Raw genomic sequence first — 27,229 nt, forward strand, 5'->3', positions numbered from 1 at the left:
CAGAATAGATATTGAAAAAGACGGACAAGTTGTGATCCCGCCAACCTTGGCTAAGATGAAACAAAGTCAAAGTAGTCAAAGAGCTGAAAATGGCAAGAAAGTCGAAAAAGAGGGCGCACTCGCCATACTCTTGAAAGTCTAGTGTAAACGACAGTACTATGCAATCCACGAGATCATCGCAAGAGTGTGAGCTGATGTCTTGAAATTTTTATTTGGGGAATACCAGTGCAATTAAAAGGGGCGATGCACAACAGTCCTGATGATTATCTTGAGACCGCCTTCGATACATTTTGAGCAGTCAACATGTACACGTACCACTTTCAAAGCAGCGTATGATCCAGTCAAACGTAATAGGTCATAGAAGATTATGGTGGTTTCTCAACAAAATTGATTAGGCTGATACGTGCCATTATTAGCCCGCATCAAGCGTCAGGATAGCGGGTGAGATATCTGACTGGTTTGCTTACTATTCCACTTCGCAATGAAAGCTCCTATGCAAAGGAATGGTGTGCAAAGAAGCGGTGCCACCATCACGAGTTCTTTTATGCTTGTAGGTTTTGCGGACGACATCGAAATAATTTGCGTTAACGGTAAAGCTGTAGCAAAGGTTTTTAGAGCTCTGAAGGCGGAAGCTGCGAGAATTTTGCTGATCATACGCTTTGCTAATACGAAAGGCATTGAAGCAAATAGAGAACGTGGCAACTTGTCGTCAGTTAGTACTACGATGGTTATTGCTGGGAATACCCTTAGTGTATTCAACGAATTTAATAAAAAGGCAGATAGCTACTGGGGACAGGTCCTTCAATGGATTGGATAAAAAACTAAGGTGTCATAATCTGTAAATCCACACTTTACAAGATGCCGACCATCCCGGTTGCTGATGATTTTCAGAAAACTCTGTATTTGACCTAAGAAAACCGGTTCAGCATTGAAAACTCCGCTCCAACTTGGTATAGATTAGTTATTTGATGTCTAACCTCCTACTATTAATAATGGATGAAATTGAATCTTTCGTGCAACATTGCGCGTACACGTAATCACCAATCGAAATTGTGAAACATTTTGTACAACAGCAAGATTTATATTGGAATATTAACAGAATAGTAAAACAAAGCGAATGATTCCATATAACAACGATTAAAAGAAAAACAAAACACCAAGATGGACAGAAAGAAGACAGCCACTTGGGGCACGCGCACGCACACGAGCTATAGCTATCTACCACAGGCAGAAATTCAACGACAATTACCATGTGCTGTAGACCCCGGTGCACCAGCTCCGGAGCGTAGGAACCGTTCGGTAGGCCGTTCAAGGCTGCTGCTGCTGCTGCCGCTACGGCCACCGATCCGGCTGCTGTGCCGGGGTTACTGTTGATCACAGGGTTGATTTGTTGCCAAGGACCTGCAGCGGCCGCCGCTACCGCTGCCGCTGCTGACGATGCGGTAGCCGACGAACTGCTGGACGATCCGGGCGCACCCGCGCCGCCGTGTAAACTGGCGACCGAGGACTGCTGCTGGGCAGTGGCCGCCGCTGCTGCTGCTGCCACCGCGGCTGCCTGTTGTTGCTGTGATGTTAGTGGAGGAGGTGAATTCACTGGTGTTGTTGGATTCGAGCCGTAACTGCTGATGCTTTGATCAGTTGGATACATCTGCTCGTGTTTTCGTGAAATGGAATAGGGCTATTAATTGATTTGATAAATATGGCAAGAGCCTTGCGGTAATATCGTTTACTCACCGTTTTCAGCGCATTGCCGACAAGTGTATCATTTTGTACAATTGGACTATGTTGTGCATGTTGGTTGTGGTGACCAGCGATTGCGTTGTAGATTGCGGGTGAATTTTGTCCCTGGGGACCGATGGAGGGTATCTGAGCGGTATTTCCTCTAAACGTGCTCATCGGTGGAAGTGATTGGGTTTGATTCTAAAACGAAAGACAATTTTATGAGGATGTGTTTCTTTGAAATTTTAGTATGCTTTCAATAATTACTTGGTTTAGATGTCCATCCATGTGTGAAACGCCGACCGGCGACATTGCGTATTGATCATGGCTGTGTTGTGGACCGCCGAGATGTGCCCCGTGGCCAACATTGTGATAAGCGGAACCAGCTGAATGAGGCGCGTAAGCACCACTGGACGACGACGGGTACCAGGACCCACCGGGAGCATCATAGTACGCATCAGGTTGATAGAGGGCGCCACCCGCCTTTGGCGAGGTGTACCTTTGCCCTCCAGACACTGGGCTTTCGTGAGTATATTCCTCTGGTGTGTACTGAAATTGAGAAAAAAAAATGGCGAAATGATATCTCATTAGATATTCTGCAAAACAACGAGGGTGGTCCGATATCGTCAAAGCGATGACAAGCTACACAAAATAAGGTATCAAATCACGAACTCACTGATTTCATCGCTACTTTATTGTGCTTATCATGCTTTAGTGTAATTCGATACGTTCCTTTGGGTTTGCTTTCAGCAGCCAACCAGACTAACAATTTTCAAAAATGCAGTCTCCGTTCTCTTCCGTTTCTTTGCTGCAGCAACTAGAAGACACATTATCTGAAAGCTCCACTTACAATCATCAAATTTCGTGTCTTCTTTAGACGTTCATTCTATGTTTAGTCTGCATGGGTTTTTTATGCATGCATCTTCCGACGTGGACATGAGGTCCTTCAACCCTTTTGGTAAATTTGGTGTTCTACGTTTTACGTACGCTTTCGATTCCGGTTGCTGCCAACGTGAGCGCTGTATGAAAGGGAAACAAAGGTGTGCCCCCGTTCACAGAAGCTCACCTTTTATGTGCATATCATTTAGAATAACCTAATGGATCCTCGCTTTAGTTTTAATCAAAATCTTAAGCAAATTTGCAGTGCTGTGATTTCATTTAGTATACGAGGAGACAACTGTTGCGAACCTTGGTTGTAAAGATCATTTATTAAGCGAAATGATAGCCTTTTCTCGAGAAGCGAGTGCTGAAAATAATTAAGAAGCTTACTCCAAATGCAAAATAACGTTTCCGCTTCGAAGCGAAACAAGTAGCTTAAGAAATACCACATTAAAAGGGAGGTAAAACAAATCGCTTCTTAGTGATAAGTTTATCACAGCACATAAATTTTCGAGAGTTTCCAACACCAAAGGCGTGCCTCGTGATGGATGGTTTAGTGCTACTAAATCGTTGTTCGTCCAGCAGCACTGCGAAGCTTTTCAGCCAGACATGTAAAGATCTGTGTGATTGATGAACTCGAAACGTTAATTCAGTCACTGCCTGCCTAACGATGTAAGTGGCCTTTCCGAGTGAGCTGCAACCCCATCGCCACGCCAGCAAATGGCCATTTATAGAATCTCTCTTCGGCGATAGAATCATTTACGCAAATGATCATCGGCGCGTTTCTTCTGGAACAAAGAATCAAAAACTGCGAAAAGATCATCGCGCTAATAAATCTCTGACAAACATTTTCCCTCCGATGGCGGCACGATGGTGAGATGCTGGGTAAGCAGCGCACCGAGCGACGCCCATCGAAAGTGGTAAACCTTGAGATTCATATACCTCCTCGATGATTGCATACGTCCCCGCGTCCGCATCGGCAGATTAAGCTGTGAAAAATTGGCATTTAAACAACAAAGCGCTGCAAAGATCCCGGACAGAGAAGCCCACTCTTAAAGGGTGCCGAACTGAGGCTGTCTTTGTTTTGGGGAAATCATAAAATGTGATTTGTATTTGACAAATTGGTAAAAAATTTGAACAAAGCATTTATACAGGTATTGAGACGATTAGCCGTAAGTTAATAGCAGTTCTAATAGGCAAAACATCTTTTTCTTAAAAGTCAAAATCTACATTAAACTTTTACTGTAAAAACTATATATTCCATTACCATTAACCAAGTTGTATAGCTTTTGCATATTTCTCCCCCCCCCTTGCTGCACTTTTTTTAGTTTTCGATCCCGATATGATTGGAGAGTAGGAAACGAATGGTGAGCGCTTAATGGAATGACTGATAGAAGTAACTGAATGGCATGAAAATCAAAGGCAAAAGTAACCAGCGTGAGCCCGTTTTGTATATTTTGGAGTAGGTTCACAGTTTAAGCGCGATGGACACAAAATAGTCTCACGTGCGTGTTGCTATTCGAATCGCTGAAAATAATTTCAAATAGATGTAAATTAAAATCCAAATAAATAGGATACAATATCAACCCTCATACACAACGTAGGAACATGTAGCTACAGAAAGCTTTCCTGTGCACAATTTTATTGCTGAAGCAGAGAACCCGAATCATACTTTTAACTACAAGTCAAATACCAGATCATATTTATTACCGTACTAGCAATAGCCCGCGTGCGTCGCCTCGCTATTTGTGAGCGAATCGGTAATACGAAAATCCATTATTTTTCGACCTTCCAGAGTAGGGTCTCCCCTTAAACCTCAAGTCCACGTTCGAGTCTGAAATTCAAATTCTAATCTAAGGCCAGGCCCAACTTTAAGTCTAATTTCTAATCAAATTTTAAATCTACTGCACAGTGGAGATTTTTCGAAAAAAAGTCCATTATCTCTATATATCCAACTGCCGCTGAGCATGCTTTGATATCCAAAGAAACATAATTTTAGAGAGTTTCCAATACTTGTTCACAGTGTACGTCATTTCTAGCAGTTTTTGCCAAAATAAAGGTAAAGCTGTTCGCAAACAGATGCGTGCCGTCAGTGAGGGCTACGACCATTGAAATCCCTATAAAGATTATTTTTTATGTGCTTAAAGAGTAATGTTTAATCAGCATTTGGAGATAGATACTAAGACAAGGATACTTTATCGAAAAAATCCCGACAGTGCACTCTATTAGGCCCAGGCTGGCGGCGCACGTATATGTCACCCTGTCTATAAAATGTAAACTAACATTTCAACTAACTAACATGGATTTTGCCCAGGCAACTCAATAACTACGAATTTAGCACAGTTCACTTCGCATTGCATTACGTAAATGGAGACAGGAGTCAAGTAAATGCCGTGTACACAGATGTAAAAGCGACATTTAATTGTGTAGACTACTCTATCCTATTGACAAAAACTGAACGTCTTGATGCTTCGTCCGACGTAGTAAAATGGTTGAAATCGTGTTTTTTTTTGGACGGAAGCCGTGAGTCATTAAGTTCTACCGACTGTTTTGGCGTACCACAAGGGAAACATCTGGGGCCATTACTATTTTCGTTATTTTTTAACGAAATTTTTTATTTTTTTTTTATTTTTTAATCAGATCGATCTTATTTATGCTGACGATCTCAAACATTGCCTTGTTGTGCGTTCGGCTGCAGATTACAACGAACTACAACGGCATCTGAAAGGTTTCCATGGTTGGAGTGCTAGAAATCTGCTGGTTCTGAGTGTGTCTAAGTGCGCTATGATCTTATTTTCCCGTAGGAAACATCAACAAAATTTCAGGCATCTATTTTTCTTCTTTTTCGTTTTTCTCAAGCTGTGTTTTGTTTACGAAACTCAAAAATTATAAAAGTCTTTGCCAAGCTACTACCAACAATACAAAAAAATGTTCCAATCCGTTGTGTAGTTTCTGCGAAAAAGGTGCATAAAGTTTGAAAATCGTGGTTTTCCAGGAGCGGCGTTTTATTCCGCCGAAGTTGTTCCACGCCGCACTGGAATGCTTATGTGTATGGTCGTTTTTCGGTCACTTCCCGTGGTCGGATCATTACAAATTTAGTATCAAAATAAGCCGAAAAGATTGCGGAATCAAAATCTGAAATAAAAAAATAATGATTTTTTCAAAAATTTTAGTCGTTCATGTCCCTTTAAATATGCCCATTTAGCGATGTATGGAAGAATTATAGGCCATATAATTATCTATCTTCAAAAAAAATTTCATCAATTCCTTAGATGGCCTTTTTTGGAAAATCGATATTTAATGCTTTTTTCTCAGTGTAGAAATTAATTTTTATTTTTTTCAGTATTTTTTTATGAAACTTCAGAAGATTTTCTAAAAGTCACCCAAAGATCATTTTTTGTAGGTCTTATAATTTTCGAGTTATATTTTTTATAATACAAAAGAGAAATAAAGTCGTTTCCCAAAGTTAGTCTATACCAGTTTTCGAAAACCAAGTATGCAAAGTTGTTTATTTACATTAACTCTTTACACACACACAAAGTTTCATTAAATTCTGAGAGGGTCATGTCAACCTCTGGTCGAGTTGGCGTAAAATCAATCTATAATTGGCTCCCATTATGCCTTGATTCGATCAATGGATTCCCCAACTTGGGTAAAAAGTAATAGTAAGCAAAAGCAAAGCCATAGGTATAAACGTCCTTCGGAACTTGACCCTTCTTTATCGACAGACTTCGCAGCCGGTTATTAGAGTACAGGAAAATTACGGTGCTTGCGCAAAGGTCCTATTAACTCTGTAGCGGCACCGCCCAGTCGAGATTCGAATATACGATGTTTTAAGGCCAGCAAAGTACCCCGGACCTAACTGAGCGGGCAAAGAACTCGAAACAGACACTGATAAAGCCAAAAAAAAAGACGGAAGCTCAGGTTTGTTTTCAATATGAAACCTTGAGATATTCTGAATTTCATATGGCACAGTTCTTAACGTGCCGAACCGGAATGACAAATAGAACACGGTGGCTAAAACTCGCGCAAGAAAGCTGTACATGAAGTGAATCACAAAACCGTTCAGCATTGTGATGCACGATGAAACCTATATCGAGGCCAACACCAGACAAATGCTGGTACAGAAATATTATGCTGCCACCTCGAAGTTTGCAGTTGCCGGGAGTGTATGGAAGCATCAACCGTCGAAATTCGCTAAAAAAATCCTTGATCGGTGGATGTGGCAAAATGAAGCCACATTTTGCAAACCTGCAAGGACCCCAAAGTCAAAAAACGACGTTTGCCTTTCTTAATATCGCGAAAAGGTCCGACATTTGCCCAACCATTTGTGAAAGGTGTGAAAGCAATAATTCGAGGGTTTAGGGTGGGACAAGAGGTTCATAAAGTTCAACTATGTTTAAATTTCTAGTAAGTTTGAAGAGAATCGGACTTAGAGAAAAAATTACAGCCTGTGAATGATTTTTTTTTCTAATTTATACCTGATTTTGAAAATCGTATTAAACATTCTAGCATCTTACATACATCGGCTTAGCTGGTTTCGAGGTACGATGCTAGTTTAACGAGTCACTCGTTGTATGTTCGAGTCACGGCTGGGAGGCGCTGCTAGATAGTCAGTAGGATTGTTGCAATAGCCCCGTAACGTGCCACCTGAGCCACCCTTACTGATACTATACCACTCCAGCACGGCCTTTGCGTAATAGGATGAAGCCAAATCCCAACCAGAAGATCGTAGGACAGTTGTGAGACTTCAGAAGAGAAAGAAGTCGCTTTTGAAGACACTCTTTCGCAGACACCTCGAAGGATGTCATAACAGGGCATATAGTCTTAGTAACTGGCCCTTCAAAAACCAGAGTGAAGAAGAAGGAGACACTCTATCAAATACACCTGTCCATTCATGGTATCTATGGTCACAAAAGGTGTACTCCGCTTTCCGCATGAACACAATGCTTGTCAAACCAAGAATTTCTTGGCAATCTTCGACATCTTCTGTTTTCGCAGGTTCTCTGGAACATCAAACTTATCCTTTGCAGCGAAATACTGGTTCCCCGGAATATGGTTGAAGTCCACTTTCACGTAGGCCCCGTCATTCATAATGCAGCATTGTGGTTTTGTCAGCTTTGGTCGTATAACTTCTGGGCACGGTTTTATGCGACCGTGTTCTGTTGGGCCCTTCAGAACCTTAAACGTACGTAATTCAGTTCGAGTTTTGGCCTTCTGCACGAAACTTTTACTCAGATTCAGTTTTTTTGCTACCTCTAGAACGAAGGAGTTTCCTGTCGAAGGCCCTAACATCGCGGGTGTGATACTTATCTATATACGGGCGCCTTTTTTCTCCGCGTCTTGACTTACGATCGACAGTCAGATGTTCTTCGAACCGTTTTATGACACGAGAATCCGTCGAATTTGAGATTTCCAACTTTTTACCTATGGCACAATGTGATAGATTCTTATTTTTGATGTACTTGTGCAGAATTTTTTCGCGAACGAGCTGTTCTAACGACGGCATTTTTCATATCTTCAGGCACCTGACAAAAAGGCTCACACAATATAAAAAATGCATTTTGAGCTCTCTCAATCTATGCAAAGTTTCAATTAATTTTACCCATCGGTTTAAGAGTTAGAGCAATTTGAGGGTGTTGGCAATTTTAACGTGAACACCCTTTAAACAGCCCTTGCACATAGGTCACCATTGCCGTTAAACGACAGAATCATCGTTTTCCATCTTTTTATTTCTTTATCACATAGATGCGGCCTCAACTGTAGCCGTAGCTCGCTTAGTAGTAATCATTCCCGTCATCATCATCACCACCACCAACATCGTCATCATCAGCAATCATAGAAACATAGATAGAAGCAACCCGGTTAGCTAGGCAAAGACGCATATTTAAACCAATAGCGAAAAATCTTTCCCTTTTGCCGCTTGGCCTCCTCTTGCTCGCACTATCGACTGACTGCACTGTACTCTGTGTAGTTCATGCATATTGTACACAGTTGCTTTTGGTCCTGCCTCCCCCGATCGAGTATCTATAGCTTTTGTGGGTCGGTAGCACACCAGCCTACCGGAAGAAAGACGTTGCAAGCAAAAACGACTGACAGTAGCGAGAAAAGGTGGAAAAAGAAAAAAAGCATCTTTCACCCTCTCACTGTCTCGCACGCGGAATGCAGAGTGCAGGGGCAAAATCTGGCTGCTAGGGGTTTTCGCAGGAGCAAGAGAGCGGTTTAGTCTAGCTAGATGTGATCCGAAGTGTATTTACGTATACGGTTCATCCGAACGCATCAACAGGGAAACGGTACGCTTAGGGAGTAGCAACAAAACACTACAATGTAGCAACAGAACTGCCGAAGTAGCCATAAATCCACGTCGGGTCGGTTCAAAATTCATTTACATATTAGCAATTTATATCCGCACGATAGAAAAAAAAAGTCGAAAACCCTCATTATCATAATAAAAATACAAGTATGTATGCTAAAATATAATTAATGATGGATTCCTCCCCTCACGGTGGTGGAGGTGTAAAATATTTCTTCAAGGTACTGTGTTTTATTTTATTATTTTTCAGTTTGATGTCTTTTATTGCGCATTTGTTTTTATCATGCTAATTACGAATTATGAAGCCGAAGTAAAAAATTAACGACACAACTGATCTTTCAATGGTCGATCAATGATATTGATATTGAACATGCGGATTTGTTCTGCCAAATACCATTCATTACCATTAATATGTTAAATTTTAATTCATGATGCCAATAAAATTTTAGAGTTCTCACGGTTGCTCACACAAGACACACAAAATTTACTTTTCATTTTCATTTCTTCATGGCTGTTCTGTTTAAAAAACTGTTACCTACGCCCATGACATGACTAGAATGTACACTTAATCTCTATCAATATAGTTTGAAGAAATAATAACTCACTCAAATTATAGGGAACATAAAAGCAAAAATTTTAAATTGACTTTAAATTCACCTTGGATGATGGAGCAGTTTTTGAAATGGATTGAAGTTGCCATAAAACTCCGAGCTAGTCCAGTAGGTACCTGTTCCTATTTATTACACGTCAAAGATAGAGTAAGTTATTGCAAAATGCGTTCCAATCTGTCACATGTCGGAGGCAACAACTTTGAATCAGAAAGTACCACACAAATGCCGACCCCCTCGGCAAAAGTTCGCTCCGGCTACGAGCCGGGTTTGCTGTTTGCTGTGACCATTCCCATGCGCCGTGTGTGCCCTCCTGTGTGGCCACCCTCACTAGCGCAGATCCTGCCGAAATTCGAACTAATTCCACTCAACCGAGTAACGACCGGCAGCGAGCAGCGTGCGCGACAAACTTAAATCATGTTCTCCCCATGAAATCTAATTATCGAAACGGTTACATTTCCATTTCTAAATTGAAGCAAAACGGTGCTGGTCTGTACTACGTTCCTTCGTCTCTCGTCCCCTGTCTTCGCGAAGCAATCGAAGCAGACGAAGTTCGCACAACGAAAACCGCACCGCGCGACGCACGCGGATACTGAAGTAAGGAGTATATGTTGTTTCGTGAACACATAAAACTGTAAACGGCGTACGCGATTCAGTTCCTTTTCGCGGCGACAGCGAACGAGCACCCGGCGCGCGGCATAGGTAGGGGAGAAGAAACAACATACCCCGCGACATTCCACTCATGGCATTGCTGCTGCTGCCGCCTGCCTGGAGAATGGATCTGGTGTGGTGACTATAAACACTTTCATTTGCTGGAAATAAGGAATATAATAATGAAAACAATAATAAAGGCAAAATGGCAAAAATAGGCGAAAAAACGCTGCCGTTGAAGCAAGCAGGAATATAGTTGGTCGATGGTCCGTGAAAGAAAGGGTGGCTGGCTGGGCCGGGCCGGGCCGGGAGCAAGCGAGCACTAAGTATGCCGCTGCTGTGCCTGTTTTCAGTTTTAAATCGACCTTTGCTGATGATGATTTCGACGGTTTCGAAAGGCTAGGAAAGTATATTCATTTTAAGTGAGCGCTTAGTTGTTTATTGGTACCGCAGAACAAGCATCAGGGATCATAAACCGTATGCTTAGAAGTTTAATTTTAAAAGTAAATTAAATTACGGAAGTATTTAGTGATACGATAAATGAAAATAATTTATGCTGAAATGAAACTAGAGTTTCTAACCGATTTTTGATCAGTTGAACCACTACGCTGACTACACTGAAATTATATAAATAAATTATACAAGCCTTTTTCATGGATAAAACAAGACAAATTCTTGTAAGTTTTCTAAACCCAAATAACAATCCAGCAACAAATTGGATTTATTCATTTCTTATAGTACTTTTATCAGAGAATTCCATATGCTATCAAGTTTATTATTGGTTTTCCTCAAACGAATTTTGTATTATTTGATTAACAGTTCTGAAGTATGATTGAAGAAGACTGAATTATCAATAAGTGTAATTCATTTTGTAATAGGTTTTAGAGAATAATTGATTTCCATTTAAAAAGGACATTTTATAGCTTCCTCAAAACTTGACAAAAGTTCTGACAAAGTTTCATGATATAAAACTCTCTTAAAAATCGTACTCTTAAGAAAGAACATACAAAACAAAAAATAAAATGGATCTTTTAAACGAAAATTAAGCAAAAATCTGTCCAATGCATTGAACACTACTTCATCTGAACAGTTAGTAAAGTAACAAAACAACAAAACAACCCCACTAGCGGGGCAAAAGTGCGAATGCCGCGGGGCAAAAGTTCGAAGCTAGAATCCATGAAATTAGCCCAGCAGTAGCTAACATGAGACCGACAAAATCAGCAGCGTATGACGCCTACAGCTCGTCGTCAATTTAATAGAGCGCCAGGGATAGATCGTATTTCAGCCGAAATGCTCAAAGCTGACCCATCTTGGTCAGCCCAGATCAGCTTTTCAGCAATATTTGGGAAACCGCAACTTTTCCGGTGGACTGGATGCTGGGCATATTGGTCAAAGTCCCTAAGAAGGGAGACCTAACGGAATGCGGTAACTGGCGAGACATCACGTTGCTCTGTATTACTCTCAAAGTACTCTGTAAGGTAATCCTCAACCGGATTCAGGAGAAGATCGACGCTACTCTCCGGCGGCAGCAAGCTGAATTCCGTGCTGGCCGTTCAAGTGTAGATCATATCACAACGCTCCGCATTATATTGGAGCAGATCAACGAATTCCAGGACTCTCTTCTGCTGGTGTTCGTTGACTTCGAAAAGGCGTTCGACCGACTCAATCACGAAAACATCTGGGGCGCACTTAGGCGTAGAGGAGTTCCAGATAAGCTAGTTCATCTCATCGAGGCTCAGTACGAGGCGTTCTCGTGCAAGGTTTTGCACGACGGCGTTTATTAGGGTCGACGCGTAGAAGATTTTCCAATGGATTAGTGCAAAAATATAAAAAATCGATTAGGAAATCGCTAAGCTATTAGGGTTCAAAGCTGACCACTTTTCGAGATAGATTTTTTGGAATGATCTCCATTCTATATCAGCTACCTTCCTGAAAACGTAGTCCTACGTCGAAATTTTCAAACTAATATTTGACAAAAACGTGGACGTTCGCTTAGTTACTAATCAATGAGCTACTAGCATTGTAGCACCGTAACAACAAAAAATACAGCCAAACTTGATTCAGCAAAATTGTAGATAATAACTAGTTCTGTCCCATACAAAACTGTCAAATTTTGCTAGGCTGAGACAGTACTGTCAAATAGGAGAAAGTCCCCAACGCCGGACAACTTCCAATACTGGACACTTCTGACTTTCGTAGTTCAGATTGTGCAATTTAGTAGCTAATATGATAAAATAAACAAAAATGACAAGAAATGAGCACGTGTGATTAGTATGTCAGAATCATTAATGAAAACAGATTTGTTTGTTTTTATCTACCGCTGATCGAATCGTTATGTTACGGCTAATTCGGTCGGATAAAATTTAGTTTTTCATGTTTAAAATATCTTTCATTAGATATTTTCCAAGCTCCATAGTCATTTTTCCACAAAGGTATTATATCCGTTAAAAAATATAGATTATTCTCAATGATTCCCGGCACCCAGTACCGGATACCGAGCCATTTCCCAATACTGGACAGCAAAATACTTTACTTGGTTCAGTCAAATTTTTGGAATAAAGATTTTGCAAAAAAAGAGATTGAGAAGAAAGAAAACATCACTTATACCGAACCGCTTATCTTATATAGGGCACGGGAGGGTATTTTCGGCCCATTAAGCGATTGCATCTATTTTTTCGGCCTATGGCCTAGTTCTAGTGGAAGAACAGGTGGTTTTGACGTTCTTTGAATAAAAAATAGTAGATTACTTACAGTCTTAAGAAAGCAGTTACAACATAGTAAAATTGTATGTCGGCAAAGTAGTTTTATTGGCGAAAGGCAAATAGGCTGAATTTGGAAACCTGCTGAAAATACCCTCTCGTACCCTATGAAAAAAAACTAACAAACCAGTTGATCATCAATTTTTCTAAGAAAACAAAAGAGCTTCGATAAAGTGCATAAACCAACCAGTATGCAAGCAATGTATAAGAGATCTTAAACATTTTGACATGTATTTTTCAGAAATATAAGCCCTGAATTGGTTTATTTTCTGATTTCTGTTAAGTGTGCGGTACTGGAAGACAAAATTCTTAAGTAATAATTTTTATCGAGCCGAATGAGGCTTCTAAAATGGTGTAACCTATTTTTATTGGAAAATATTCTTCTAAATTACTCTTCCAGAGAATGAAAACTGAAGTTATGTTAAGCGTTTTTTATATATGTTAAAATCCTTAGGTATCCGGTACTGGGAGACGTCCCCCTAAATCAAAATTGAATCAAAGTGATCGAACCATCCCAGGTATAAGGATCTTGCTTAACCTCAAAACATAACATATTTGTCATTGGCCACATAACTTATGGTTGAACGGAAAAAATAAATAAATAATCTGGGTTATCATTTACCAGTGGTTCGCATTCGTCAATTTCCTCGAAAACTCGAAATTTACATCTGCATGCAATTGATTGTGAAGCAACCAATTAAATGCCCAAAATCTATTTCCGTGTCAGACAGTCGCTAATTCTTCCTGTCTTTGAAAATTGCTGCATCACGTCACATGCATTGTATTCCAAAGAAGTGTCAGAAATATACTAGCATCACAGAGGAATGTGTGATGCGCATGCGGGATGATAGAATCGAGTGAATAGTAACAAAATTAGGTATTAGACTAGCTGATATAACGGGCGCCGATGGCGTAGTCAGTAAAACAGTCGAGTACCAATCGAAAGATCGTGAAAGCGACCCCCACCTGGCACTGCACAACCCGATATGTTTTTGGTTTATATCGAAATGTCCCAGTTCACCTAATTAATCTTTCTTGGCATCAGGCAATCCTTCTTTTCCAAAAAAATGAATATTCCGTCAACCCTTTTCATATAAGATATCAGTTTTGAATAAATTCTTGCAGTATGTGGATACAATTGGGCGATAGGAACAAATTGAGCTAGGTTTATCGCGGTCCTAAGAAATCTTGTTGGGATGGGGAGACTTATCACTTTTTCTTGCGCACTTCCGTAACACAGACATCAAATTGGTCTAGGTTTAAAGCGGTCCTTAGAAATTTAGTTAAAATGAGAAGATTTTATCGCTTTTTTCGACGTACTTCCCAAGCACAGATATCAAATTAGTATAAGTCTAAAAGTCTTACAATAAAGTAACCGAAATCACTGTAAACGGATGATGTGTTTATCGTCCCAACTTGTAAAGCAAGGTGATTACGAAGAAAATGTATAGGGATAATTGACCTTGAAACTTTTCGTGAATTCGTAACTCATTTAACTCATTCGTAATTAAAACGGAAATTGTAATAGAACCCACATGATTGCTATATCTAAACCATGAAAATCCATTCTTAATTGGCAGAGCTATTAGTGTTCAAAATCTTACATATTTTCGTGACGGTAACAAGAATCTAAATTATGGAATGACAGCCTGCGATAAGACGTAGTCCTACATTAAAATGACAGTGATAGAAATATTAATAATCTTCCCCGAAAAACGTGATCAATTTGTCACCGGACCACGGCACTCCCAAAATTGAAAAGTGCTCCGAAGTGGGCATCTCGAAAATCATTATTTTTGCCTTTAGACTGTTTTTCAAACATTCATAAACCGTGCAACCGATTGAAATGATTTTAGAATCAAATGAAAACTATTTTAATCGACTTTGAGGGAAAAATTTTGGCTTGTGGGCCGACTTTTCTAGCAGTTTTACAAACTTAAAAAATATTCGTTTTTTTTCGATTTTATATGGTTTGAGGAAGGCGCCTAGTGTTTTGCTTTAACCAGCAAGAAAACGGATATTTCTAACTCATTTTTACTCATTTTACAATTAAATAATTGCACGTCGCTTGCCATTTTACGCTTCCTCTTCGGGTTGCCTATCACAATAGACCACTTATTCCTGCATCAGTCTTAGATCCGGGGTATTGACTAGATTCAATTCCTCCAAACTATAGTGATACCATTGCCTTAAAACCACTGCACAGTGATTTTTTCGAAAAAAAAACTTCAGTCTCAAAGACATCAAATGCTGCTGGGCTCCATTAACTCTTTCGTTATCAAAAAATAAATATTTTTAAAGACTCCAATGGCAAGGTTTTTGGTCCCGGGGGTCTAAAGGGTGTCCCACATCAAATTGCACCACGGAAGAAACGCTGTAGAAAATTACCTAATTGACCGATCAAACTTTCAGACAGCAAAATATAACCCATTAGTAAGCTTTTGGCATATTTGTTTCATTCAACTTCAATACCACAACCGTATGCTCGCCCCTTACGCTTAACTCCACTCAAAAAGTTTTGTACAACCTAGCTGCAGCTTTATCTGTACGGAAATCCACTTTTTCTTCATGTCTTCCTCAGACTTGACCTCCTTGCAATGCTTCCGTAGTGCCTGCTTCATAATAGCCTAGTATTTTTCGATGGGCCTTAGTTGGAGGCGTTCATGTCCTTAGGTACGAAAGTGACTCCGTTGGCTTCGTACCACTCCAATACATCCTTTGAAAATTGGCATGAAGATAGATCCGGCCAGAAGATCGTAGGGCCCTCGTGTTGCTTCGACAGAGAAGGCAGTTCCTTCTGTAAACACTCCTTGAGGTAGATCTGCCCGTTTACAGTCCCGGTAGTCACGAACGGCGGACTCCGTTTGCCACATGATGTATTTCTTGGTCAAATCATGTATTTCTTGGCAAACTATGTAAGTTTCTGGGCGGTGAAGTACAGTAGCCCTGGAAGCTGCCGGAAGTCCGCCCTGACGTAGGTCTCATCATTCATGATAAGATAATTGAGGATTTTACCGGTGTTTGCGCAAAATAAATTCGCGATGTTGCTTTTCGAGTGACGCCATTTTTTCCAGTTTTCGAAAAGCTGATCGCAATATCGCGAATAGAGTGTAAACAATGCACTTTAAACTACTTCTACTCAAATTGTCAAGAGAAAATACCCAATGGGTAATTTTCTACAGCGTTTCTTCCATGGTGCTGTTTGATGTGGGACACCCTCTACTTCTAGCAGTTTTGGTCAAATGAGCAGCGCCTAACCTACTTTTCTCGGTATTGAAGTTAAAGAAAAGTTTTTCACGACTGAATTCCACTATTAATTTTGTTCACGCCAGATACGTATTTCGCCTGTGACTTGCAGGCATCATCAGTATCTGTTTTCGAGCATCAAAAGGTCAAAACAAGCGGCAATTAAAGGTTCGTGTTACTCTCCAAATCGAGATTCAGGACATTACACCCCGCGCATTTGGGATACCAAATCGCGAGTGGATAGTCCGGAATTTTCATTGCGAGCATTCATGTTCTGGTGACATTATGATGTAAACAAATGAACATAGCCAACAAAAGCCGGCTATGGTTCCATACAGTTGTAGACAAATGTAATTTGGAAGAAATTGTGGTCAAATGTCTATTCATGTAAAACCCATGCATATTTTATATTTGTCAAAACATTTTCAAGGAACCAATTTCTGAATGTGCACCACTAAAATCAATACGTTTTGAATTTTCAATTTTGCTCACACCCTTGAAGCATCTTATAGTGAAAGAGAATAATTGTATAAATTTTTGGCTGAATCGAAGGGGATCGATTCAGAGCGAATTCGCGTGAAACACCCTATATGGTAATGATGGCGATCTCATATTTAAGTAGATTTAAGTAGTTTGTTGTAAGGTCCATTAGTCAGCAATTTATTAGATTAGGATTAGGATGAATTACGTCTCCATTGAGGATTCACTCGATCGAGAAACTAAAATTCGATTATTGCTGATTTATTTTCACGTTAATTGAGTAATACGGATTAGCATTCTTGCTGGTTAGACCAGTGTCTTATCTCGAGGCCAACTGAGAGGCACATTAACGATATGAAACTCGGTCAAAATTTATAAAATAACGTACAAGATCCAAGACTCAAATCCATAGAGGAACTGAATATCGGGGACATGTTTGAAAACTAAATAAAGACATAATTTGCATTGCAAAACAAAACGGATGAAACCTGCCACCTAGTTAGCTTCGAGGTACGATGTTGGTGTGACAAGCCAGTTGTCGTATGTTCGAATTTCGGCTAGGCGGTGCTGCTAGATAGAGTCAGTAGGATTTTTGCACTGGCTCCGTAACTGTCCTATACTCTAATAGCCGGCCGCGAAGTCTGTCGATAAAGAAGGGTCAAGTCTTAGAAAGACGTTTAAGCTCCACCCACTACCTAAAATCACTTAACCAGCTCCACATTCTCTAATCCAGTTTGAGTAGTCTGGCAACAGACAGGGCAGTTCAACTTTCAATTGTAACAATCCCAAAGGCCGTGTGCTTTGTGCAAATAACCGACTACACATTAAACAAAGGATAATCAGTTAGCAAACTGGAAGGTCACCCGCAAACAAATCGACTGCAGTCGTACATTAAAGCGGCGATTCTAACTCCAAAGGGAGCGCACAAATGAGTTTTTATTGCTCGCTTGATTTTTTCTGCGGACTAGTAGCTAGTAGCATAACCGCCATAAGCACAGGAGTACGGATAATGTAATGAGAAAGCAAACTCTGGCAGCCGACGAGTGCGCCGCTCCAGCCCGGTGCACCGAAGCAATGCCACATTAGTACATTTTCAGCAATAATAATAACAAGCCTGCCCCGGCAGTTTAGTAACGAAATTCGACCGGACCCCGTCGTTCGTTCGTTCGTTCGAGCATGGTAGTGAACCGCGCGCGCCATAACACACAACCTGTGAACGGCAACAACGGAAGAGGTAACTGGGTGATGCAGGATAAAGCGACGAGCAACAAAACAACACAGAAAAACAACCTGAAACCTGAGCTAGAGGGGGAGAAAAATATATCGAATCAGAAGAACACCGACAAGAGAATGAAGAAATGGTACAAACGAAACGCGTGGTACACTGGGCTGGAGGAGGTAAGTGCGCACCACAGAGCATAACACATAAAATAAAACCCCGACCAGGAGAGAAGCAGGAGTTGTAAGGACAAGAAAGTGGTGATATGACGGAGAACAGGGGTGGGTGGTGGTGAAGGGACACCGATGAGGTTAGGAAGGAGCCAGCCGGATAATGTAGATGCGCAAATGTGTGTGTGTATGTGAGTGTTTTGGAATAAATGCGGTAAAGATACAGAGAATGAGTAAAACGGAACAAAAATAATAAAATAAAGTGGAAAAAGTTGAAGGGCCCGCATTTTAGGTTAACAGATGTTTTCTTATAGAAAGCCAACAAACCAGAGGCACCAGTAATCATACCGTAAATACACATGCACATGTATGCGAGCGAGACAGGCTCGCTACGTCGTCCGTTGCACCACCGCAACACCGCCGTACAGAAGGGCCAAAGAGCGGGTCGACAAAAAACAAAATTGAAAAAAAAACACAAACGATCTTAGCTGAACCCAATAAATTTACGAGTATGAAAAAATACGAACCCTCTCACGGTGTGGAACGAACGGTGCTTGGCTTGTATGATGGATTTCAATAGATTGCGGGGTCACAATAGATAAAGGATTGAGAATGATGATTAAACGAAGTAAAGAAGATGAAAGAAACTTGCACGGTGCATCAAGCCTGGGTCTGAATTTGGGTACAAATCGTTGTCGGCATTCGTAAGGTCGCTTGGAGCGAACGAGCCTTCCGCAGAAGGATTAATCAGACAATCTTGCAGTTGCAATTAGTAATATGATGACTATCATGAGTTGAGGTTTTTTTTCGTTCAAAAGGAAATGGAGTGTGGGATTACTAATGCTTAATTCTATAAAATCAAACAGCGAAAAAATAAAATAAAACGTAATATTAAAAAAACTTGAAAGTTGTTTAACGTTCTACTTCAGAACACTAACAGGCGAACACGCCCAGTGTAGAACAAGCGGCGATACTTATTGCCATTCGTAAAAACGATCTTGGGACTAATGAAGAGATCAGATCAGATCACCTACATACTTATTTTATAATTACGCTCCGCTACAACACTGAGAGCCGGTTGTTATAACGTGCTATAAAAATCAGTTTTCCTTCGTTTTTATGTTGCAGCAATAAAATCAAACTGTTTTAATAAAGCCTAATTTACCTATCAATTTAATCTGTATCAGTAAATTTAATTTTATGTGAGATAGGTATCGCGCTGCCTCTTGGTGAGGGTGAACAAAGAGGTTTCAAGGAAATCGAAAGCAGCTGGTTGGTGCTCTGCTCGACGACAAAGTCTTATAGGTTTAAAAAAGATTGCAAGCATTATATGTATAGCTGACTGAAACTAAAGAAACTGAGCCATTCAATTTCCGTTTGCCATCAAAAATCCGGTTGAAAGTCCGTTACATAACGACCATTTCACGCTCATCATAAGCATTAAATCACAAAGAACTATCTTGTCGTCGCGTTGTTTGCATCCTTGCTCAACACCCCACGGATAGAAATTTATTTGCAGCGCCACTTGAAGCAGGTTCGCGTCGTCGTGATGCACTTTTTTCGCTGTTCAATTCCGTTCCGGAAGTATCGTCCTACTTTTAAATCTAGATTTAAATAACCAATTCAAGACGAACAAAAAAAAGCACCAACCCATTCAACATAAGAAGTCTCGTCGCGAAACAACAATCAACCGTTTGGTGGTAAGACATTCTGCAGCAGGAAATCCAGACGAAATTAAAGTACACAGGGGGCATCCTTAATTGTTCCGCTGTTTGCTCTCTTTCTTTCTGTGTGAATCTAGGAGTTCAGGTCTCACAGTCAGTTGCTACCACACCACTCTGCTATGGTGGTGCGTGCTTCACCGACGGATTTATATCATTATTATTCACCAGCAGGCAAAACCGACGGGTTCGCCCCTCGTTATAGATCGAAGGATCCTTCAACCCTTAGCGCCGTCGTGTGTGTTGCTCACGCATACATCTTTTTCCTTTTTATTCCGAAGGAGCAAATAGGGTGCAAAGGGGCTTCCACTAGCAACAGAAATCCAATTAGAATAGCTATAAGCCAAACTCTCCTACTCCGTCGATTTCGGTGTGAATGTGTACATACATATGGAGTACGGCTCGTGCCTCCTCGCTTCATGCTATTTGTCTCGATAATCTTTTTCGGATCTTTTCTTTTTCTTATTCTGCACTTCTTAAGTTTCTTTTTCTATCGGAACCTTTTTTTCATTGAATCTTATTATTGCATACATTACATTGCCATTGGACAGGATCAATCTGTATGTTTGTACTAATTATTCGGCGTTTCATTTTTGTGTGTGTTATCGATCTAGTAAGTAGCAGATGAACAGTAATGTCCCTTACTAATCACCCACTTCCAAACAGCATCAATTTCCAACGACATTCCGGTTGACGCTGGAGGTAACTTTGGACAGCTGACGACGAGGTCGCAAGCAACGCCTTTTGTCTGTTCAGAAAAACGTGATTGACAAGTTTCGAATAATTGGCGCCAGATGAAAAATGAAGCTACATATAGTCATTTGCAGCTTGACAACGTTGTATCGCCTGAAGAATTACACTCTCGAGGCGTGAGGCTTGGAATTCCGATTGAAAATAAGCATAATTCTCATTTATTACCAGCTCCTGGGTTCAATGTCCCTGATGCATTCTCAACTTTCAATAGTGGTAGCATTATTGCATCCCAAGAAATGACCATCTCGACGAACCATTGCACCAGGCTCGGGAATCGTTTTATGCGATCTTGAACCTATACTTAACCTACAAATTTGATTGCACGCTGCATCGATTCTGGCTGGCTGCATCAAGCATGGTTCCAGCCCCGTAATATATATTCCTTGATGAACTCCGGGTTTGTTGTGAAAAGGAAGCAAGACAAAAAGAACACAACCCACGGGCAGTCTACCTAAGCCCAAAGGAAGCAAGACAAAAAGAACACAACTTACCACGCCATTGTCCATGCCGCCATATGGGGACTGATAGCCTGCTTTTTCTGAAAAGACAAGGAGAAAGAAATTAAAATCATATCGAAAATATCACAAGAAACACCTTTTGCCTATCCACAGTCAGAACTACGCACACATACGATTCGGATCCGCACCACCATCATCACGAACGAAACCACTCACCTCGAAAACAATCGCATCTCTAGAGTAGTAACACATCAAGGGAGATTTAAAAAATCAATTCTCGACAACCACAGAAGCCCCCAAAAAAGCCATCTGCTCGCAGAAACACACGGCTCCGACACACACGCAAAACTCCACTCATACAGCAGAATTACAGACGACGACCCCCTTGAATGACGGAGGCACCTGGGAGGAGCGAAGCACGAAGAAGAGATTTTTCGGAGCATGCCCCTGCGACCTGAAGGACCGGTCCCAATCAGCATCAGCAGCACCATCATCATCGTCGCCCTCACCGCCGTCACCATTACCGTCCACCGTGGTCCCTCTGCCCCAAAACGTGAAACCATAAATATGTTAATAATTGCATAGTACCACCTGTACAACTGGATTCGCCATCGCCGCCAAATGGACGGGCACTCGAACCTCGACAGCCGAGAGAGAGAGTTAAAAAAATCGACCGGCCAAAAAGCAAAAATTGAAGTTTGCATTTTCCGCCTGCCAAAATGTTTTACGCTTCCTAAAAATTGAACCGAAAACCAAAACTGACGGGCCACCAGTTGAATGTGCCGTCCGTCCGTACGTCCGTCGCATCGTCGGTCTCACTCAGACGAGGATTGACACCTTCCTAACCTTCCATACATAGACGTATCCATATGTTCGTACAATTCTAATTTAAACACTGTCGAAAAATAAATATTGATATCATGTTCGGCAGCACAGGAATAGGCAGTGGAACGCGTCCGGGACTGAAAGGCAGGCAAGGGAAACTGTTGCTGAATCCAACCGTGTTTGTGGCCTACTGTGTAGGGGAAAGCGATCTCCTATCGCTCATCACTGCCACCCACTGCAACTGGTTGATTGTTGTTGCAGGATAAAATGAATGCAACAGTCGATGCGATAGCAGCTAGCTACCACTCTACCCTGTACTCAACAACTCCTGGCACGATTCCGTGCGCGTGGGGGCTGGGATATGTGGCTTGTTCCGGTTCGATATTACAACAAACCGATGTGTACCTTCGGCGGTAAAATTCTAAACACGCAAATCAAAACCGAATCATGCCACAACAGAACCACTATCGATGGTGTCACTTTTGGAACTAATTTTGTGATGAAACTTGTTTAAATGAAAAAAATCACGGTTGTGCCCTTATTTCAATGCAAAAATTGAACTCGAATGCGGGCTTTTGTGGGACCTCAGGAAGAGAAGAAGTCGTCCTTTGAGAAATGTCCGTTGACAGTCCCAGATGTGATCAAGGGTTGACTCATTTTGTCACATTCGCAGATAGCTTGCTAAGCACACAATTTTCCATTATACCGATCATAATATATTAGAACAGCGGTTCCCAACCTTTCTTCCGTTCGCGTACCCCCTGACGCATTTCCCTACACTATTCTGAAGCTAACTAAAGTTTTGGCGTACCCCTGGGGGTTCGCGAACCCCCATTTGGGAACCGCTGTATTAGAATCTCGACTAAGAATTCACTAACCCCGCAATTCTGTACTCTAACAGCTGGCTCAGAATTATGTCGATTTCAGAGCAAAATACTAAAATATTTTCTATTTTTTTCCAATGACGGTATCCCAGGTTTGTATTAAATTTAGTATTTCGTTCTTTGTTTTTACCACCAACCTAGCCACATCACGTGTTTTGTTTAAGAATGTAGTATGACTCGAACAGCTGACGAATATAAGGTAAAACCATTTTTAGTTCATTTCTGGTGTCTTTCCATTCTTGTGGGAATTAGCGTATATATTTCCAATATAAACGATAGGAAACGTCAATAATTTGAAATCGGTCGTCATGACAGGACCCCTTTTTTCATTTTCCAAACAGTACATTTGCAATGATAAGCATAGATATTGGGCCGAGCACTTTACGATCACCTATCCACTGTCAACGCCCACGATAAACTGCTTCGTCGACTGTTCCCAAATGTCGGAATCGGGATAATATCGACAATCTTGCTTAATAGCTTCTTTCAAATTTCCAGGTGTTCCGCAAGGCGGTCACCTAGGACCCCTGATTTTGCTTATCTGCTTCATTATTTGGCTCAAAAATCGTCGAGTCTTAACTGCTTTTGTCTGAATGTTACGGAGTGTGTCTTGATCATTCGTCCACGTATCTGATCAATAGGCTGTATATCAATCGTATTAGCATCCTTCTCCTCTAGCAGCATAGAGCCGGGGTGGCTCATGCTGCTCCAAGACCTTGTCTCCATTGTACTCGATCTTGGGCTACTCGCCGCTAATTCGTTGAGCGTCTCGGCACTCGTAGGTCAGCTTTCACCAGGTTAAGTTATCTAGCACGCCTGTTGCCGGTGTCGGTGGGTTTCTTTAACAGAAGAGGTTTCGCTGCCAAGTCGTCCAGCATCCATGCGACGTGGCCGGCTTACAGTAACCTCTCCACTTTTTGTCAGGTGTACGATGCAAATCTCTCCAAGTAGTGCAGTGCCTATCGTGGTTCATACGTCTGCACCACTCTCCGTTTTCCGTTTGTGCGTCGTTGAATCTCCTTGCTCGTATTACTGTCGACATTGTCCAGAAATTCCGCATACTCGTATATGAAGTCATTAAACACTTCAAGTTCAACGCCATCAACAGTGACTGTCGCATTGTTTTCTCTAAAGCCTCTTCCTACCAAATATTAGGACAGTTATCTTGCCGCAACACTCGGCGCGTGTCGACAGGACTCGAGAATGCCCCCCAAACATGCATGTTGTAGCACGCATCACACGCCCTTGGACAGCTTTAATCAGCCGTATCAATTTATCCGGAAAACAGTAAACATGCCATAGTTCTTCGCGCTTGACTGTATCTTATGCTGCCTTGAAATCCATAAAAAATATTATGCGTGGACATGGTCTACTCCTGCAGCTTTCAAACCACACCTTCCAACCACTCCTCCGAGTCTCTCCTTCTCCCATCCTCAAAATTACTCGAAGAAGTGCCGTTGCTATATCCCTATCGCTTGATTTTAGCACAGTAAAGTTAACGTGAGCAGCATGATTACTTATAAGACTGTACGAAATCTCGTCTTTATCGAAACTACACAACGTATTGGAACAAACTTTTTTTTGTTTTGTTGGTAGTCAAAGACTTTTATAACTTTTCAGTTTCGTAAACTAAACACAGCTAGAGAAAAAAGAAAAAGAAGACAAAATTTTATTTTTTCAGGCATTTATTTTTCTTCTTTTTCGTTTGTTCCAATACGTTGTGTAGTTTCTGAGAAAAAGGTACATAAAGTTTAAAAATCGTGGTTTTTCAGGAGCGGCGTTTTGTTCCGCCGAAGTTGTTCCACGCCGCACTGGAATGCTTATGTGTATGATCGTTTTTCGGCCACTTCCCGTGGTCATTACAAATTACAAATTTAGTATCAAAATAAGCGGAAAAGATTGCAGAATCAAAATCTGAAATAAAAAAATAATGATTTTTTCAAAATGTTTAGTCGTTCATGTCCCCTTAAGCTTCAAATTTTGCGAAATCGCGCATAACGTCACTTCTAGAACGCTTGAACGTGAAGCATAATTTGTTGGAGAACCAGTTTTTGAGTCGTTCTCTGAGTATTTTTGCGTTTTTACATCAGTCACGACGCCATCGTATCATGTTAGCAAGTACTAGTGGAGCTTCTTTTTAGTACACATTTTGCTTTGCATTATGGTCTGATACAATTTCGGCCTGAAACCTTTTAGGCCAGCACTCGTATTTGCTTTGTACCTATGAACTGCCTATGAAAAGTTTTGCTATTTCCTCCGAGTCCATCGATAACAATTTCGGTCTCCGTTTGAAAATGAATGAATTCTTATCGATAGTCAGTCACGTTTATGCAATTTCGACAATCCTGCATTGTTAGCCTCTATCCATTTACATTTTTGTTCCGCAAGGCAACCATCTCGAACCGCTGACTTTGCTTTTCTATTCTAATATTTTGCACAAAACTCCTTAACAGCACATCCTATGTAGTTAGCTATCACCAAAGACCTCCAATATACCAATCCATTCAATATTTTGAATTCGTCCCCATCAATTATTAAAAAGAGCGTGTCAAACCTGCTGCAATCTTTTGATCATCTGGCATTCGCTTCCTACAAGATTAATAGGCATGTGATAGCCCAAGTGTCAGACTTCATTTTCCATTCGTTAGTTAGGAATTCTAGGTTATTGTCTTGATATGGCTTCGGCTTATGTTAATGCAATGCAAAGCAAAGCCTTGAGTATAAACGACTTGGCCCTTCTTTATCGACATACTTCGCAGCCGGTTATCCAACGATCCTAGTTCTCTAGCAGCACCGCCCAGTCGAGATTCTAACATACGGCGACTGGCTTACTAGCTAGCATCGTAACTCGAAACTAACTGGGTGGTTATGCTTATTGAAACTAATTTTTCAACTGAGATGTATGTACTTACTCCAATTTTAAATTAATCTATGATACATTTTAGTTTAATTCTATGATACAAAATGTGCGTGATTTAAAGAATCCTTTCGCTTAACATCCACAAACGATACTTGTTGAAAAATTTATGAAATAATTATTCAATTCAAACGTGACAGGCACGTGACTTGACGAAGTCAATGTCCGTAACTTATCCAGCCACGAGCCAAGATCAATAGCCTCCCGCGAAGCTACTACCTTCGTTGGATGTAGGAAGGCACAACATTCAGAGCCTGAGGAAACCCATGCCGCGGCAACAATGTATGAACGAAAAAAAACCAAACCAGAACAAACCCACAGCGAAAAAACAGAAAAATCGCAAAATTAACAACCACATGTTTCGTTTTCGGGATTTTGATACGAACAAGTTTAACGCACTCTTCAGGCCGTCCGCTCTCCGGTTGATGTATCTTTCCGTTATATAGGACTCAAAGCTCCATGCGGATTTCAACCTGAAAATAGCAGCCACCAGCAGCAATCAACGGACGACGACGACGGTGATAAGATGAGATGTGAAAAGAAAAAGGAATCTGACAAGCTTTTTGTCCTCGTTCTCGCTGATTCGTTCGGTTAGTACACCATCATTGTATCCTTCCACCACCTGCCAGGGGCTGGCAGTTCGCGACCCAATGATTCAATTTGCCTGTGCGATTGCAGTTTACTTTTTCAGGAGGAGGATCCTGCAGCAATTAGACTCTACTGAAAGAAAAGGATCGGTTAGCATTAGTTGACAGACGCTTATTTTTGTAAGATTCAACCATAACAATTATCTAGGCTTCGTTAAAAATATAATAATGTGGAAAACTCAAACAAATAAGTACGTCGTATTTTTAGGAATTACTGTGGTTGCATTAAATAACTCCCGATACCACCTAATTGCTACTTTGCGGAGAATACACAAATTGGCTGCAAATTGGCTCTTTATCCTTGAGCATTGTACAGCACATATCATGTAAATTAGCAAAACTGCTATATAGTGGAAATGGAAATGGATGCAAGGAGTTAACTTTTCTTGTAGTATCAACAGCAGAAAACGGACGTGAAGTAAGAGGGTATCACACTGAGAATTTTAAATTTCATTTTTGCCTAACAAAAATATTACTGGAAACCAACTTTAGGATCACATACCCAAATTCTGTGCTTAAGATGATTATAAGCATTAGAAAATATGCTTCAAGTCGAGTAGCAAAAATAACAATGTGTAGCTTTTCCAAAACAAACGCAAACACCCTAATCCAACGAGAAGTTGGAGAAGTGGTGTTATTGGCATTATCAAAATCATCAATAGATGCCAGAGCAACCAGCCAGCAGACCAAACTTCAAACTTTAGCATAAACAGCAATTTTCATGCTACCATCATGCGTAACTCACAGAAACCGAAAACTCGTGACGTACGGCCAACTGTCGAACCGAAAATACATTGCAGATGCCCGTGTGTACTGTGCCGTTCTGTTCAAGCAGCAAGCCCCACACGGTTGTTGGCGCCCAGCTGAGGTAGTAACACGTGAGTCGGGCCAAAATCGTCGACAGACGCGCACATCTGGGTTTTGCCGCCGCTTCTGCTGGTGCTGCTGCTGCTGCCGCGTAGGTAACGCGTTCTTCCGTT

At 41.1% G+C, this 27,229-nt stretch overlaps 1 protein-coding gene across 3 annotated transcripts in view; it reads right to left on the bottom strand.

Moving 5' to 3' along the window:
- LOC128741338 (protein daughterless) overlaps positions 1–27,229 on the bottom strand; it is a 78,415-nt gene that overhangs the window by 9,412 nt on the left and 41,774 nt on the right. The window contains exons 2-5 of one of the 3 annotated variants that reach the window (XM_053837097.1): positions 21,010–21,056; positions 1,987–2,268; positions 1,735–1,920; positions 1,250–1,648 (exon numbers count right to left, since the gene is read on the bottom strand). In XM_053837097.1, the coding sequence (XP_053693072.1) occupies positions 1,250–1,648; positions 1,735–1,920; positions 1,987–2,268; positions 21,010–21,056 (914 nt within the window). Of the gene's footprint in view, positions 1–1,249; positions 1,679–1,734; positions 1,921–1,986; positions 2,269–21,009; positions 21,057–27,229 lie in introns of all 3 variants that reach the window. The other 2 variants (XM_053837096.1, XM_053837098.1) reach the window with 2 other exon arrangements.

The sequence above is a fragment of the Sabethes cyaneus genome, chromosome 3 (genome assembly GCF_943734655.1).
Source record: "Sabethes cyaneus chromosome 3, idSabCyanKW18_F2, whole genome shotgun sequence".
In the NCBI taxonomy this organism is placed as follows: domain Eukaryota; kingdom Metazoa; phylum Arthropoda; class Insecta; order Diptera; family Culicidae; genus Sabethes; species Sabethes cyaneus.